Genomic DNA, 16,643 nt, shown 5'->3' with positions numbered 1-16,643 from the left:
AATAAAAATACTTTTTATAACTTTTCTAATTTTATCAAATTGAAAATAAACGATTTTTGTGACAACTTTTATCTTATCGCGATAAATGATTCACTGTTACTACATTGATAGCCGATGATGAGATAAATCGCTCCAATATTTTTTATCAGTTTCTATCGAGATATACGACGAAATGGAACCATAACATCCCATAATTAAAAAATTAACATAAAAAACATCGTAAATATTTAAAGTATCAATATTCATATAATTTGTGCGATTTCTCACTGTGAATTATATATTATTGTGAAAATTACAAAATTGAAAGTGAATATATGTTTCTGTAGTGAAGTAAATTATCTTTATAATTAAAAAAGAATACTATTTCTAAAAGAATTCAAGTTTTCTTAATTATAATATAATTTTAAAGTATAAAAAACACAATGGTTAAGCGACAATTGCCACATCCGTTAAATCTAGAAAATGTTACTGTGTCGAACTCGAAACAGAAGATACGACAGATACCGAGATCTGCTTCCCTTGACAGAAAATCGATAGAATTTAACAATTTTTTATCAAGAAAACAAAATATGCGTCATCGCAAGTATGTTCGTCAAATATTTTATTTTACTAAGTTGTTAAATATTTTATATATAATTTATCACACATATACATACATAATTTATATTTTTAATAAATATATGTATTAATAAGATTTTCATATACATCACACAATACTCACACATATATTATAATTCAGATGTAATTGACTAAATTTGCAACGATAACATAAATAAGCTATTATATTGTTCTTATATATTGTAGTTCATTTATGTAATAATAAATTATTTAATTATTTAGTTAATTCTAATTACATTGTTTATATTCGGCTCTTTTACGCCTTTAGTATTATTTCATTATAAATAAAGCTATATTGCTCTTTTCTTGTGCAACAAGTGTACAGCATTAGACAAATATTGTTTATATTTTATTAGAATCGTTATTAATTTTACAATTATTAATTATTGTGTCACTAAATTTTACTAATTTATTTCATAATAGGACGGCTTCGCTTGCAGCTATTGATGTATCGCAATGTGTTGTATGCAAGAGCAAGATAAAATCGCCCAAAATGATGAAATGTCGTCACACTTTTTGCCTGCAATGTTTCAAAAATCGACTTATGATATCATATAAAAAAGGTATAATAAATTGAAAATATTATTTTTACATAAATAACTATTTTCTGTCAGTCAAACCGATCAAATTATAAAAAAAAAAACATTCTGAGCACTATAGATTATACCTATTTAATTTATTGTTAGTTAAAAGTACTTGATTATTTTTGTATAATATTATTTTAATTTAAAGTTATAATTAATGTTATAATTGGCTTTAAATTTTACATCCTACTGTTTGACATATATATAATCGTGCGTATTTTAGAGGACAGTACTAGTTGTCCGGTCTGCAATGTAGTAGTAATCCGTACAACAGATAGGAAAGAGTCGAAGAATGCTGTAAGTTTTGCACCCTTACCGCCAAAAATCCGAGAAAAAAAATGCCGTACCTGCGGTGAAATTTGCGAGAATAAGTGTAAGCACTGTAAACGTGTAAGTAACTCATGAACATATAATATTTTGAAGTTAACATAATCGATAATTGTTTGCATTTTTGCAACCAGCAGAAAACTATTACTATCAATCTTTTCATGAATTATATCCTTCATACTAAAATAATTGTAATAAAATTACATTAATAAACAGTTAATAATATTTATATAATATTCTCACAGAGATTTTGCGATGTCTGCTGGACAAGTCATGTTGATGATTTAAAAGAGGAACTAGGTAATATAAATGGAGATCTTGAGACATCAGCGATGAGATTTGAAGATAAAATCATCAATTTTCAGGTAATTATTGTTTATTGATTGGAATAAAAAAATGTTTAAAAGACACCTGTATATTATTTATAATAAAAGAATCAGATGTCTTTTAAACGTAATGACGCGAAAGACGTCTGAAGCATTGAACGGATGATGTTTTATTTTGTTATTAAATTACTGTGTACAGATACGATGAGATTGATTAATTTCTTTGTCGCAGAGTAAAGCAAACGAGATACAAGAGTTTATCAACAGGGACATAGAGGGCAAAATAATTGAGCTCAATAAAAAAAGAGAGAATCAGATTAAGAAGGTTGAACGTATAGTTATTATAGGTGAAACATCAGTAGGAGATATTAGAGAAAGGATGCACAAAGCTCAGGTAGAGATAAAGGAGCAGAAGGAATCATATGATGCGTTGCCTGATAATGAGAACAAGGTACGATAACATTTTGAATTTTTATTTTGTACTCGACTATATGACATCAATTTAAATTTATTTTACTTATATTCATTATTATATATAATGTTTGTGAGTAAAATTATGTTGAAAATAGTCCAAAAAGTTTTAATTTATATGAATACCTTCAAATTAAAATAAAAAACGTTTATGTGCTTCACTTATTACGCCAACTCTTATTTGTCATTTCTTAATTTAATTTCAATTATTTAGAGCTTTTATTTTATAATTCTCAATTATATAAAATGTATGTTTTGAACATTGCATTTCAGAAATTTGATCTTTTATATTTTAAATATTTATTTATAATTTATACGCGCAGGGATGTATTTACATAAATATATGATGCAAATTCTTATCAAATAGAATGAGGAATAATATAAACTTAATATAACCATACGTTTAAAAAAAATTATATAAAGAACTTGAATTACAAAATTATTATTTTAAATTATGCATTTTAACACAAATTTTTTAGCATTGTTCCAATGCTATCTCTACACGTATATATTAATATATATATTAATATAAAATTAAAAAAATTTTTTTATTATGTTTTCTACATTTGATTTTTATCTCATTTTTTAATAGAAATTTTAAAACACTGATAAACATTTAATTAACTTGCGATTTACATTGCGTAACATTTTATTAGAAATTAATAGAGAATAGAAAGCAGTATATAAAAAAAATTTGATAAGATATTCTTCTTTGACATATATTTATTGTATACTGCGTGTTGATTTTGCCCTGATATAAAAAATTATTAAATTTGTATTTAATCCAAATATAATTTACATATACGTACATTTATGAAATAATTCTCTTTTGAGATAACATAAACTGAGTTTTTCGGCCTTTCTGAGAGAGAGAGAGAGAGAGAGATACTATGCCCGGTCTCTCCTCTGGTTCTAAAATCTGGACCAGCGCCGTACCTGTCTTGTGCAGGATGCCTCATAGTATTGATTACTTGAGAGGTGGAAGGTATGTAGGAGGAGGGGGAGAATGGCGAATATATAGGGCTAGCCGAGGCGAAAGAACCGGCAGCGGGGTTTGGTCGGAATTTTCATCGTTTCCCGCAAAGCCAATAAGATAGACAGAAAGCGAACTTGAGACGGAAAAATGCTGACGATACAATAAAAACATTATAATGAGCAGAAAAAATCGTGTGAAATTTATTGCTAGAGAAATATCGCAAAGTATGACGTAAAAAATATTGCACAATTAATATTCCGTTAAATATAATAAATAAAATATAGAGTAAATTGAACTGATTGCTAATAGAGTAAGTAGTAAAACATGATACATATTATCTGCGAAAAATCTATTATAAAGAAATTAATAAAATAAAACCTAATTAATTAAAGGACTTTATTATTTTCTATGCACGGAAAAAAATATTTTTCTCTTTTAATTTTAATTTTGAAAAGAAAAAGAAGTTGGTTAATTAATATAAAATTTATGTTTAGCAATTAAATAAAAAAATCTTATCTTGAAATTTTTAATAAAAATTTACACACTTTGAAACTTAAAACTTTATGTTCAAAAGAATTTAATTCAAAGTGTAATTGTCAAAATTTTAAATTAAACTCTGCGCGTACTTTGCGACATATTTCTCTCATAAAGTTTCAGAGGAAACTTATTTTCAATTTGTCAGCAAACTTTTAAACTAAAAAAATCCTCATCTTGTATTTGTGTCGTGTGTATATGTACACGATGTGTGTGTTAGGAAAGAAAAATAAATTTTATTACATAAATAATTATGAAAAATAAATAACACTGAATCATTTAAAAAATGGCTTTAGACTTTGATGAAAAGTATCAGAGAGTTAGAGTCCGAGAAATTAGATAAATATTATAGGCAGATTGAAAATGTTAAAAAGTCACATTTGTATCCAAAAGAATACCGGCATTAAATCGAGTAAAAAAAAACCGGGGGTAACGACGAGAAATGCGCCGCGTAGCTGGGAAAGAGATAGAGGGATGGGATGAGAGCGGGTTTGCGAACCGATAGAACCTAACCCGGGATAGCAGGAGAATAATGGTGTTGGTGTATAAGGCACGAGCAACGAACGTCTGCTACTGACAGCCCATTACCACTGTACAAACGCAGACACGGCGGTCTGGTACGATGGCGAAGGCTTTTCCGAATCCTGTCTCTTTCTCCGCAACGTGGCTTTTCTCCACCTCCTTCTTTTCCTCCTTCTATCCCTCTCCCTCTCTCTCTCTCTCTCTCTCTCTCTCTCGCTTCCACGTCGTTTCTTCTCCCCTCTCGCCTATATCGCACACTCCACCGCCATCATCCCCAAGATATCGAAGATCTCCACCCCGCCAAGAAGTAAACCAAATAATGAGATACACTCACGACTCCGTCGCCATTGTATTCCATTACGAAAATACGGAATTCTAGAAATTTCAATAAAATATAATACTTTTATCAAATATAAATCCATATATTTTTCCCAAATAAATTAATAAATCGATGCTTTAGAGAAAACAACAAAACTTTGTAGACAGCTTGAGTCAAAATTTATTTGTTTCTTTCGATCACAAATTTTCAATCTAACATTCTCTACTTTAATCACAGTCTACTTTAATCAGATCACTCTTTTAAAATTATTTAATCTATAGTTTTGTTGAAAACCGCTTGCTTACTGTTTATTTGACAAAAGTAGGAGCTTAATTTCTATATAAAATAAGCAAAAATCGAAATTCATGAACGTTAAGAAAATTAAAGTTAAATTAAAAATAGAAAGAAAATTTGGACAATTATTTATTACGATTATTTTACTTTTGACGTTAATTTTCTCTGTCCTAGTAAAAGTCAGATATTAAATTTTTTAAATGTAAATTTCGTTGGTAAAATTAATGAAAAGTAAACATTTTATCATCTGTTTATATCTGTTTTTTATATCTCTAATTCCGCTTCAAAACTTTAATTAAATTTTTTATATTAAATGACCATTGCTGTCAACAAATAAATTTCTAACGATTATCTAGCCAAAAATCTTATATTTTCTGGAACACATTCTATATAGTATTTATAACACTTTAATTTTATTTTTATTATATTTATTCAGGTACATTGCCGGCACATTTTTAAATACAAAAATGTGACTTTAAATTACTGTATAATATGTATTTAATTCTAATTTTTTAACTCTTAATTTTTTAACTTTTTCGTCCAAATCCATTTTAGACGTTAGTGCCTTGGTTTATTTTTGATAATTATTTATAATAAAATATATTTTCCTTTAGCAACATACACACATATAGACATATACATTTATACAATATACATACATGACACAAATACAAAATGACGATTTTTTAGTTAAAAGTTAGTCGACAAATTGAAAATAAATTTCTCTTAAAACTTTATAAGAGAAATCATATGTCGCAAAGTAAGCGTAAAGTTTGATGTTAAATATTGACGATTAAATTTTAAATTCGATGTTTTTTTAAGTAAAGTTGGGTTTCAAAATATTTATTAAAAAGCTAAAAGATAACTATCGTATTTTTATTAATTCATTTGCCATATTTCTTCGGTAAATAAGTTTCACGCAAGTTTTTTGTGCGCACCATGACATTTTATCATCAGCATTTTTTCGTATATCGAGTTTTCTTTCCGTCTATTTTATTTAGACGCCTCTAAAAATTTATCTTTTAACATATCTAAATCGATTATAGTGAAGAACATTTACGAAAAGAAAGTATATTACATCTCGGTTGCTTCAAGGCGCTTTGCTAGCAAGAAAAGAAGGTTTTACAGATTGTACACGTGGACAAAATGGGGGATCCATCCTGAATCAATTCACAGTGTATATTCGTTCAATCCTCTCTTTCTCTCCCCGTCCTCTCTCTCCTCTTATCTCTCTCTCTCTCTCTCTCTCTCTCTCTCTCTCTCTTTCTCTCTAGAATGGCTTTTTCGGGGTTGGTTCGTAGCCACGCCCGACACCCTCGTCAGGCCACGCCCGTACTCACATACACAGGGGAGAAACACATCATACATGAGCATATACGTGTATACACATAGCCCGAAGGCACTGCAGGACCCAAGGGCTAATAATTCACGTCATAAGCACACCCTACCATAAAGAGTCAGCTACAGGCATCGGGCGTATATTCCATAGCGGCGGCATAAACGCTATCCAGTTGCAGTTACTGTTAATTACCGATCATCTTTTATAATTTATTGCCGCGCCTGTTAGCACGAAATTTGCCGTGCCTGGAAAATTCGCCCGATGACTGACTAGCCTGACAATTATGTAACGCGCCGCCGAATCATTCGCCGGAGTCACTCACTTGCCGGCGATGACGAGTCGTCGCCCGATAATACGACGAACTGCAATGATGCAGTGATTTTCGATACTCCATTCATCGAATGTAATTATATGGCAACGAATCAAACTTTGATAATACATTTTTAAATATAGTTATTTTGGAAGAAGTTTAAAAATAAAATCTTATATAATAGTTTCAAGTGTTAAACTAAAGATATAATAATTGTTTTTTAACGCATGTAATGATTAACTCCATTACGTATATCAGAGATTATATATCTTTCAATATAATCTACAATTAAAAAACTCAAAATTTATTTTTTTTATTACACAAAGTAATTGTAATTCTTAAAAATTATTTTGAAACTAAAAATATCTTGGATATTGTTTTCAAATAATTGACATATTAAAGTGATACTTTTTCCTTTTTTTAATTTACAAAAAATAACAACAACTAAAGATATCAGTAACTGTATCTCAGATACTAATAACTTTGCATAAAAGAAATCACGCGAAATCGATCTAGTTTAAGATATGTAAAATTAAATTATTTAATATATTTATCTAATTCTCTTTATCTCTGCAGAATTCATATTAATATAACGAACTGAAAATATGTTTATGTATGTAATTAGTTAAAAAATTGCTTAATATTATTACAAGATAATTGAATGTATAATAACCATTAATTATCAGTCCTTTTTATTTTTGTTTTTTATTTTACAAACGCATGTTGTTTAAATATAATTTCTACATTTATGAACGTAAAACATGTAGGTAAATATCCATAATCTGATAGTCATAATAGAGCCAATGATCAGATATGTCGGAAAACAATTTTATTATATTTTTAATTTCAGACCTCGCTATGAAATATAATTTTTCTAGTATAATTTTATTTGAAAGTTTGGTTTTAAAAATTTTAATCTCTTTTTATAATTTAAAATATAAAAGTAACAATTTCAAGGCTAATTTCTTTCTTTCTCTTTCTCTCTCTCTCTCTCTCTCTCTCTCTTTTTAATTCTTTCGTAATACATTTTGATTACAATTGATACAAGAAAGTAGTATGACACCATTATTTCCTGTACTGATAACGTTTCCAATGTAATGAAAAATCAACGGGATCGCTCATAGTTTGTTACAAAGTACGATATGTCCCTTTCACTTTTGGGGATCAAGGGGTGCCCCGAATTGCTAGTGGCCGGTAGTTGGCCCCTAAAATTAGCCACAGTGACATATTGAAGAGCGTGTGTCGAACCCCCTAAGACACGGTCTTCTTCTCTCTCTGTTCTTCCCCACCCTTAAAATGCACAAAGCTGCCGTCCTGGGAAAATCAACTGACGCGTAACTAAACGGTGTATCATTAATTCCAACATGTATGTTTATATCGGGCTGGTTAAAAAGCATGTGGGGCTCCTGTGACTGCATTTAGAGGAAGGGGGATCCAGATTTTCAAATTGGCTCAATTTTATGCATCGAGAACCGCTAAGAAGCGGTGTCGCTGCAAATTATCAGTCATAACGGGAAATCAAAAGTATATGATATCGAAAGTAAGTTCAAGATGCACTTTTCCACAAATACATACGCAGTTTAATAATAACATATAATTCTTTAATATAGGTTTTTCTCTAAATCTTTCTTTGCTATTTTCCATAATAATTGAATATAATTTCTGGATTATTATTAATAATAATAATACACGATGACAATTCTAACAGAGAATTTTGTCTATTAAAATATCATAAATTTTTGTTCGTCATAAACCATTAATATATCTTTATTAAATTATATATTATATTTCTCTATCTTCTCGCTATTTTAGTCTAGTAAAGTAATATTGAATCTGTTATAATAGTAATAAAAAGATTGCCAAGTTTCTTAATCATCTTGCCAAATTGTTTCAATATATAAATTTATATTAGTTTTTTTTAATAATCTTTCTTTGCTATTTTCCATAATAATTAAATATAATTTCTGGATTATTATTTAATAATAATACACGATGACAATTCTAACAGAGAATTTTGTCTATTAAAATATCATAAATTTTTGTTCGTCATAAACCATTAATATATCTTTATTAAATTATATATTATATTTCTCTATCTTCTCGCTATTTTAGTCTAGTAAAGTAATATTGAATCTGTTATAATAGTAATAAAAAGATTGCCAAGTTTCTTAATCATCTTGCCAAATTGTTTCAATATATAAATTTATATTAGTTTTTTTTAATAATCTTTCTTTGCTATTTTCCATAATAATTAAATATAATTTCTGGATTATTATTAATAATAATAATACACGATGACAATTCTAACAGAGAATTTTGTCTATTAAAATATCATAAATTTTTGTTCGTCATAAACCATTAATATATCTTTATTAAATTATATATTATATTTCTCTATCTTCTCGCTATTTTAGTCTAGTAAAGTAATATTGAATCTGTTATAATAGTAATAAAAAGATTGCCAAGTTTCTTAATCATCTTGCCAAATTGTTTCAATATATAAATTTATATTAGTTTTTTTTAATAATCTTTCTTTGCTATTTTCCATAATAATTAAATATAATTTCTGGATTATTATTAATAATAATAATACACGATGACAATTCTAACAGAGAATTTTGTCTATTAAAATATCATAAATTTTTGTTCGTCATAAACCATTAATATATCTTTATTAAATTATATATTATATTTCTCTATCTTCTCGCTATTTTAGTCTAGTAAAGTAATATTGAATCTGTTATAATAGTAATAAAAAGATTGCCAAGTTTCTTAATCATCTTGCCAAATTGTTTTAATATATAAATTTATATTAATATATAATTACATACTTAATACTTGTATGTAATTATATGTAGACTATAATAAGAATTATTAACGCATTTTATATTTATTTATTTACTCGTCAACGTCTGACAAAACACTTGCTGAAGAATGTTCGATAAATACGTATCATTAATTTCGAATGTGACTCGCCAAAGATGTCTTAATTACATCGTTTCTCATTATTGTCTTCCTCTTGATTTTTCATCATCTAACCGAAATAGTTCGTTCAATTTACGATTTACATTATTGTTCGCTTTGGTTGAGAAGACACCGCATCGTCGGACAGAGATGTCGATTCTTGGGTAACCATTTTATCGGCATGCGTATCCCTGTCTACCTGATTGGCGTGAAATATATCGGCGCACCTGAGTGTCGCGAAAAAACGACGACAAAGGCGTTTTGCATTGCACTTTGAAGTTACCGTGAAAGTACTTTAAACGATTTTCCTCGACGAATGCACGTAGCATGAAAATAAATGTCACGCAAATCATTTTAAACAAAAATGAAACAAGTGTTTCGTTTTAACAAATAATAAAATTTCTCTTCTATATATTTTTAAACATTTTCTATTGTAATAAAAAATACATAAAATTATATATATAGCTTACATCAAGGGCGATTTTTATTCTAATTTTCTATGCCTCATGACCAATATATGTTCAATTTTTTAAACTTGTATGCAAATATTTTATATTTATCAGTTTTTCTTAAATAATTAAAAAGAAATTTAAACTTAAAAAACATTGAACATGTACAAATCAAATGAAATCGAAAGGGACGTTATAATTTACAATACTATATAAAAAATTTGATTGACAGAAACGCCACAAAGATTTCAAGATCACCGCGACTTTTTTAAATAAAATCATAAAGTTTTTTATATAGTAAAATGTTAAAAGAAGATTCAAGATTTATAGAATAGATAATAAACTGACTAAAAAATTATTAGTCAGCATGGGTCGAAAAATTAACGTTGTTAGAAGTATAATAAAAACAATTTTCGCTTTTTAATAATGCAAGTAACTTCCTTGCTTTTTTTACGACATGTGTTATAAAGAATCATCTTATTTGATTTTAAAGTTCTAAATTCTAAGTTTCTGTGTGCTTTTTACATTCGTACACAATATTTCATATCCTTATATTATATAATTACAAATTCTTTAAAAAAATTCCTGTGGTTTTCTCTATATCACTTTGCAAACATTTTTTAAATTCGTTGATATAATTATGTTACACGTTATTTCATATATACATATATGAAAATATACATATATAAAACTCTTTCATAACGCAATTACAGAAGAAATATTATTTCTATCTCTCCTCAATGATTCAAGTAATAATTATGATGAGAGATTATGTATCCCAAGATTAAAAACCAATAGAAGACATGCAAAATAAATAAATTTCATTACTCAAAAAAATGATCTTGTAATTTCAACAAAAATTTTCTAGGTGTAAAAAATTAACTTAAACAGAGAAATTATTAGCAAATACTGTGACACTGCATATATTTTGCACTTGATCAATTTAAATGACAGAGACAGAATTTATATCCGTACTATTAGTGTAATTTAGACAGAAAATTTTTCCGCGATGCCTATCTTTAAGGCCTATTGTTAAGGACAATTATATTTGTGATTAATATTTGGCAATGGAATTTAAATTTTTTAGAGGTATTGCTAGAATATTGCTGCCATAAATTCTATCCGTGACAAACAATATTCCAACAGATGCAAAAAGTAGCGATAAATTTTAATTGAGACATCTAGAAATCTATCTACATTAGCAAAATATTTTTTTGAGTGATTTCATTTGCTTGTATCTCATAACTTTTATCAAGATGATAGAATAAATCGGTTCGTAAAAATTCCTCGTCACATATTACGGTGTTGGCGAATCATCGCAACGTCGGAGGTCCATCACCGACGCAAACAGGCTTTAGGCCACCAAGCCTATTTAATACACGTGTCCTCGCACGTTGAATCGTGGCAATCCTCATGACGATCAAACGGCCTGGACGAGCGAGAGAGAGAAAAGGGGCCGAGATAAGTACAAAGGGCCCGCACGCTTCGCCACGTGACTGCCAGTGGTACGACTTTGGGGTACCGTAAGTGCCAGAAAGCACAAAGCTTCACCTTCCTCTCGCTCTCTATCTTCTCTCTTCTCCTCTCCTTTCATCGCTCTTTATACCAACGATTGGCCGCAATTTAGAGACGCGTCGTTGCACACTGTGCGAGATTTGCGGCGGAGAACGTCAACTGCATTGCTCTGCATATTTCATTTTTGTTCCTTCGCCAATTTATCAGCGAGGAAGTGCTCGCAAAGAAGAAATGTACGTCATTGTTGTGTCCTTGAAACTTGGACAATTCAGGTCATTTTGCGATATACACAAAGGATGTACCCCTTATATATGTATGCGTATGTGTGTATAAGTTGTAGGCAACATTTATCATAAAATTATACGTTATATTAAAATAGTGTATTCTTTAATTTACTTTTCTGTAATTATTATACGTATAATATAATATGATAAAGCATTATAAGCAAGTTGAGATGCAAAATTATACGTCTACTTGAATTATAATTTTATCATTATATCGATTTAATTTATTTTAATTATCTATAAATTATATAAGATAGAGAACAATGTCACACATACACACATCTTTTTATATAATTTTTTATTATTTTAATTTTGTGTATATACTGCATGTATTTTCAGATTAGAAAATGATACTATTTGATTAAACACTCGCATTAAACTATAATGATTTTATTTTTGTTGATCTTAATTAATCGACAAAAGTATTTTTTGGAAAATGAATTATTGTAATTAGTTTTCATATTATCACTTCTATTATTATCTTCTTTTTTAATCTTGATATTTATCAATAATACTTTAATTATATTGAATATCTTTTTCTCTCTCTTTGATTATAGATAAAACAAATATTAATAAAAAAATATTAATATTAAATACACTATTAATCATATATGTGATATTATAATGTTTCGTGCTAAGTTTGTACTAAAAATGTGTTGTATCCGTTTCAGGTAACAGCTTTTCTAGATTTACAACGAAAAGCTGCAGAAGTAATGGCAGCAATTGCCATTTGGGAATCGGAATTGAATAAGGTAGAAATGAAATTTAAGAAAGTTAATGAAAAAGAAAAATTGCCTGCCAAGAAAAACAAGGGCTCTGTGCACAAGTAAACAAACTTTTTTATTTATTTATATTTTTTTACACTTAACATATTTATTTATTTTTTTAGATAAATTAAGTATAGAATCGTTTTTAAGTTTTTAATTTTTTTTTTTTTTTTTTGTGTTTAAGCGAATATTATTTTATGCCAAGTTTCGCGAAAAAATGTGCATAATTTACTCTACTATATTACATTGTACGGTATAAGATTATATTAAATAAAAATTAAAATGGAACAGGCGGAAAACTTTCACATTCAAAATTATCGCGAATCGTGACACAGTGCAGCGGCCGTCGGCGCTTGCCGTTGATTCCTGGAGGGATAACATTATCACGACCTGTCCGGGGTCAGGACAGGTTGTCATTCTGGACAGGAAGTTCAAAGTTGTGCGGAGGATTCGTCACCAAGAGATGATGGCGCCTCAAGGACTTGCTTTCCTGCCGGAGAATGACGAGATATATGTGACAGGTTTTGATATTTAATTCTTGAATAAAAAGAGATATTTTATTCTGATTTTATTACATTTTTAAATTCTTTTTTCTAAAAAGAAAATATTTTACCAAAATTATAATGAAATCATACTGAAATAATACAAAATCATACACTGAAATTCCTTTTTATAATTTTATTCCCTTTCTATTAAAATTTTAATAAAAATTCAGAAAATATTAATATATTAAAAATTAATTGCATTCAGGAAATTTTATTATATAGTTTCGTAAAACGTTTAATAAAAGATTACCTAACAGAATTAAATATTTACAAAGTAATAGTGATGATATGTTACTTTTGCATTAAAAAATTGATTATAAATAAATATTGTGCATTCACTAAATATCACAGTTTAAAGATGATTTTAAAACAATTCAAAAGTAATCTCTTGATTTTTAGTTTCAAGATATAATGAATTAAATAAATAATTAATTCTCTCTTTTGAACATCTATTTATCAATATTGATTTGTGCACGATTTAATATTTCACAGATAAGTGGAAGCACTGCATATTCGTGTTTGACCATAAGGGCGAGCTCGTTCGTCGCATGTGCAATAAGGGCCATGGAGAATCGGAGCTGCGTTCGCCGGAAGGAATCGCATTTCATCCGGAACGAAGCGTGCTCTACATCGCCGATACCGGAAACAATCGTGTCCAAGTCCTTGAGAAAAATGGCACGTATTTGGACAGTATCGGGCCTAAAGGTAAACACGCGAAGGGCACTGTCAGATTCCATAGAACTGACCCTATCGCGAGTCAACTTAATCAACCGACAGACGTGGCCGTCACCATAACTCGTATCGTCGTCGCCGATTCCGGCAATCATAAAGTTAAGGTAAAATAAATATTTGTGATCATTACTTATATATCATTCAAATATTTTCGAATTTTTTTTGTTTCTTAAATAAAATATATTCTTTTCTAAATTTTATAAATTGAAAGTTTAACTAATATTATTTATCTTTTTATTTATATATGAATATGTGTGTGTGTTGTAGGAAATAAATAAAATAAAATATAATATTAAAATTTTACTATTTTATTATTATTTTAATATTAAAATAAATATTTCTGATTATTGCTTATGTATTATTCAAATATTTTCGAATTTTTTTTCCGTTTCTTAAATAAAATATGTTCTTTTCTAAATTTTATAAATTGAAAGTTCAACTAATATTATTTATCCTTTTATTTATATATGTATGTGTGTGTGTGTGTGTGTTGTAGGAAATAAAGTAAATGAAATATTATAATATTAAAATTTTACTATCAAAATAATTGCTCATAAATGAAATATCTTTATTATGTTGTATTATCACGCTTTTTATAAACATAATCTTTAATAGAGGTTCGTATAATGTACAATTTAAAAATAATTAAATAGTTTAAAAAAAGACATGATAAATGATTATAATTCTTGCAAAACATATCGCGATTATCATATAATCACTAATGTATTAAAAAATAAATATTTCACAGCAAATAAAATATAATCTTTTGCATATAGATATTTAATCATGATGGGCAAATTCTTCAAACAATCGGCGACGTTGGTACAGCAAAGGGTTTGTTTAGGTTAATATAAGATTGCTAAATTTATTTTTATCAAGATCAGAAGTTTGTTAGAGAAATAATAAATTAAGTTCTGAATTCTCGTAGATCGCCCGAGGTATTGAGAATCGACAAGAAAGAAAATATCATCGTGGGTGACGCTGGAAATGGAAGAGTGCAGATTTTTTCACCGAAAGGTGAATTTCTCCGGATGCTAGGCGAGAAAAAGACTCAAGGACACAAGTTTGGTTGGGTATCTGGTATATTCGTGACAAATAATTACGATATTTTAGTCTCTGATAGCAAGAATAACTTTATATATTTATTTTAATATATATTCTCGCGCTTTCTGTTATTCTTCCTTACCTTTTTCCTTTAAAACTGTGCATTTTTTACTTTGTTTGATTTTTTTTTTTATACAAAAATATCTTTAGCCTTTTCGCGAAATTAATGGAAAGAGAGAAAAAGTTTATTGAAGAATAAAATAAACAAATGGACCATCATATTCTTTAATTAATTTAAATAGATTTTATTTCTGTGGAATTTTTCTTCGAAATTTATAAAGAGCTATTACATAAAGATATACAGAAATTAACAAACATTACAATTCGTACGGGACTTATCAAAATAATACAATAAAAAACACAATACATTGTGTTTTTTATTACTATTAATTTCTTACAATTTATTACGTAATTCATGAATTTTTTTATTAAGCAAAATATAAAAAAGAATTAATTAGAGAAACAACTGTAAAGTCAATTTTTGATTTCGAAGATGATTCACAACATTGAATAATTATTAGTTGTTGCAATATTTTTAATAAATTAATTATATATTGTATTTACGTAATATTCAGATTGTGAGATCCGCGATTTTAAAGAGCGTCGATTCGAGAAATCGACATGGCCGTTCGACAGATAAATAGAATCGATAAAACATGAATGGTAATGTTTATTTTTCCCAAACCGCGTTTCCAATCGCAGATCAAACAGATTCGCGGTGCGAGGCGCCGCTCTCTCGTCTACCCGTTTGACCAATAAATAATTTCGCAAACAAATTGATCCCCAGAGACTATAAACAGATACTTAGAGGCACGCGCTCTCGCGGCCCGGCGAATTAAATGTCCTGCCACAAGCGCGAATATAGATTCAACTGTCGGACAATAGAAAGCCCTTCGACAGTCAGACCCCTACTGTGAGAACCGAAGTGGGCCCCGCGGCGTGAAATCTCTATTATTCCGGGGGAGGGGGGAGGGGTCGAAGCGAGGTTCAGAACTGTTCGATGGGCACGCGTGTGTGCGTGTGTGCCAAGGGGGATGCACTGGCGCTGACAAGGGGTAATCGGCCGGTCCTCGCCCCTCGAAAAATAATGTAATCGCGAATTAAATGTTTGCTCGGATATCGACGATCTCCTCCAAGGGGGCCTCTCCTAGGAAATCCAATCGGAAGTGGATTTGACTCTGACAACTATACGAGATCTTTCAAGAGATCTGTTCCTCGCGATATGCATTTATTGTTAAACAATAGAAATATTTGATCGTTGTAATTTATGTTTATTGCTTTATCATGGACCTTCAATTTCTCTAAATCTCCGATATCATCGGTAAATTTATATAAAAATACCACGATTCAACAGTTTATAAATCTAGTAAAAATTATTTAGAAAACAATTATTTATCTTTTTTTTTTAAATCAACACCTCTGCAACATATAAATAAAAATTAAAGTATAATTACTTTTTGTGATTTGCGCCACTATAATAATACATATTGTGAGAAAAAATATATAAGTATGTTACGTTATATGATTGAGAAAAGCATGGATTTTATACAGAATGCATCACAATTGACGTCTACGAATTGTGATACATTCTGTATGTGTGTAAACTGTATTTATTAAATGCAAAGGAAAATCAATTATTGATTGTGTTAATTATATATTGGTT

General features: G+C 28.8%; 1 protein-coding gene across 1 annotated transcript; it reads left to right on the top strand.

Annotated features, from left to right (window-relative positions):
* The first annotated feature begins 191 nt into the window (after positions 1-191).
* Positions 192-15,297, top strand: LOC140672615 (uncharacterized). Its single transcript, XM_072904904.1, has 10 exons — positions 192-583; positions 1,042-1,181; positions 1,426-1,592; positions 1,775-1,894; positions 2,088-2,306; positions 12,504-12,658; positions 12,891-13,120; positions 13,637-13,980; positions 14,653-14,720; positions 14,805-15,297. The coding sequence occupies exons 1-10, from the start codon at positions 423-425 to the stop codon at positions 15,025-15,027; spliced, it is 1,827 nt and encodes a 608-aa protein (XP_072761005.1). The 5' UTR covers positions 192-422; the 3' UTR covers positions 15,028-15,297.
* Positions 15,298-16,643: the final 1,346 nt, after the last annotated feature.

The sequence above is a fragment of the Anoplolepis gracilipes genome, chromosome 13 (assembly GCF_047496725.1).
Source record: "Anoplolepis gracilipes chromosome 13, ASM4749672v1, whole genome shotgun sequence".
In the NCBI taxonomy this organism is placed as follows: Eukaryota; Metazoa; Arthropoda; class Insecta; order Hymenoptera; family Formicidae; genus Anoplolepis; species Anoplolepis gracilipes.
This window is presented reverse-complemented; position numbering and strand designations above follow the sequence as displayed.

Excerpts from the sequence above, each read along its gene's own strand:
- LOC140672615 (XM_072904904.1), top strand. The coding sequence starts at position 423 with ATGGTTAAGCGACAATTGCCACATCCGTTAAATCTAGAAAATGTTACT. Across the intron at positions 13,121-13,636 it reads TGACGAGATATATGTGACAG|ATAAGTGGAAGCACTGCATA; the intron begins GTTTTGATATTT and ends AATATTTCACAG. Across the intron at positions 14,721-14,804 it reads ACAGCAAAGGGTTTGTTTAG|ATCGCCCGAGGTATTGAGAA; the intron begins GTTAATATAAGA and ends GAATTCTCGTAG.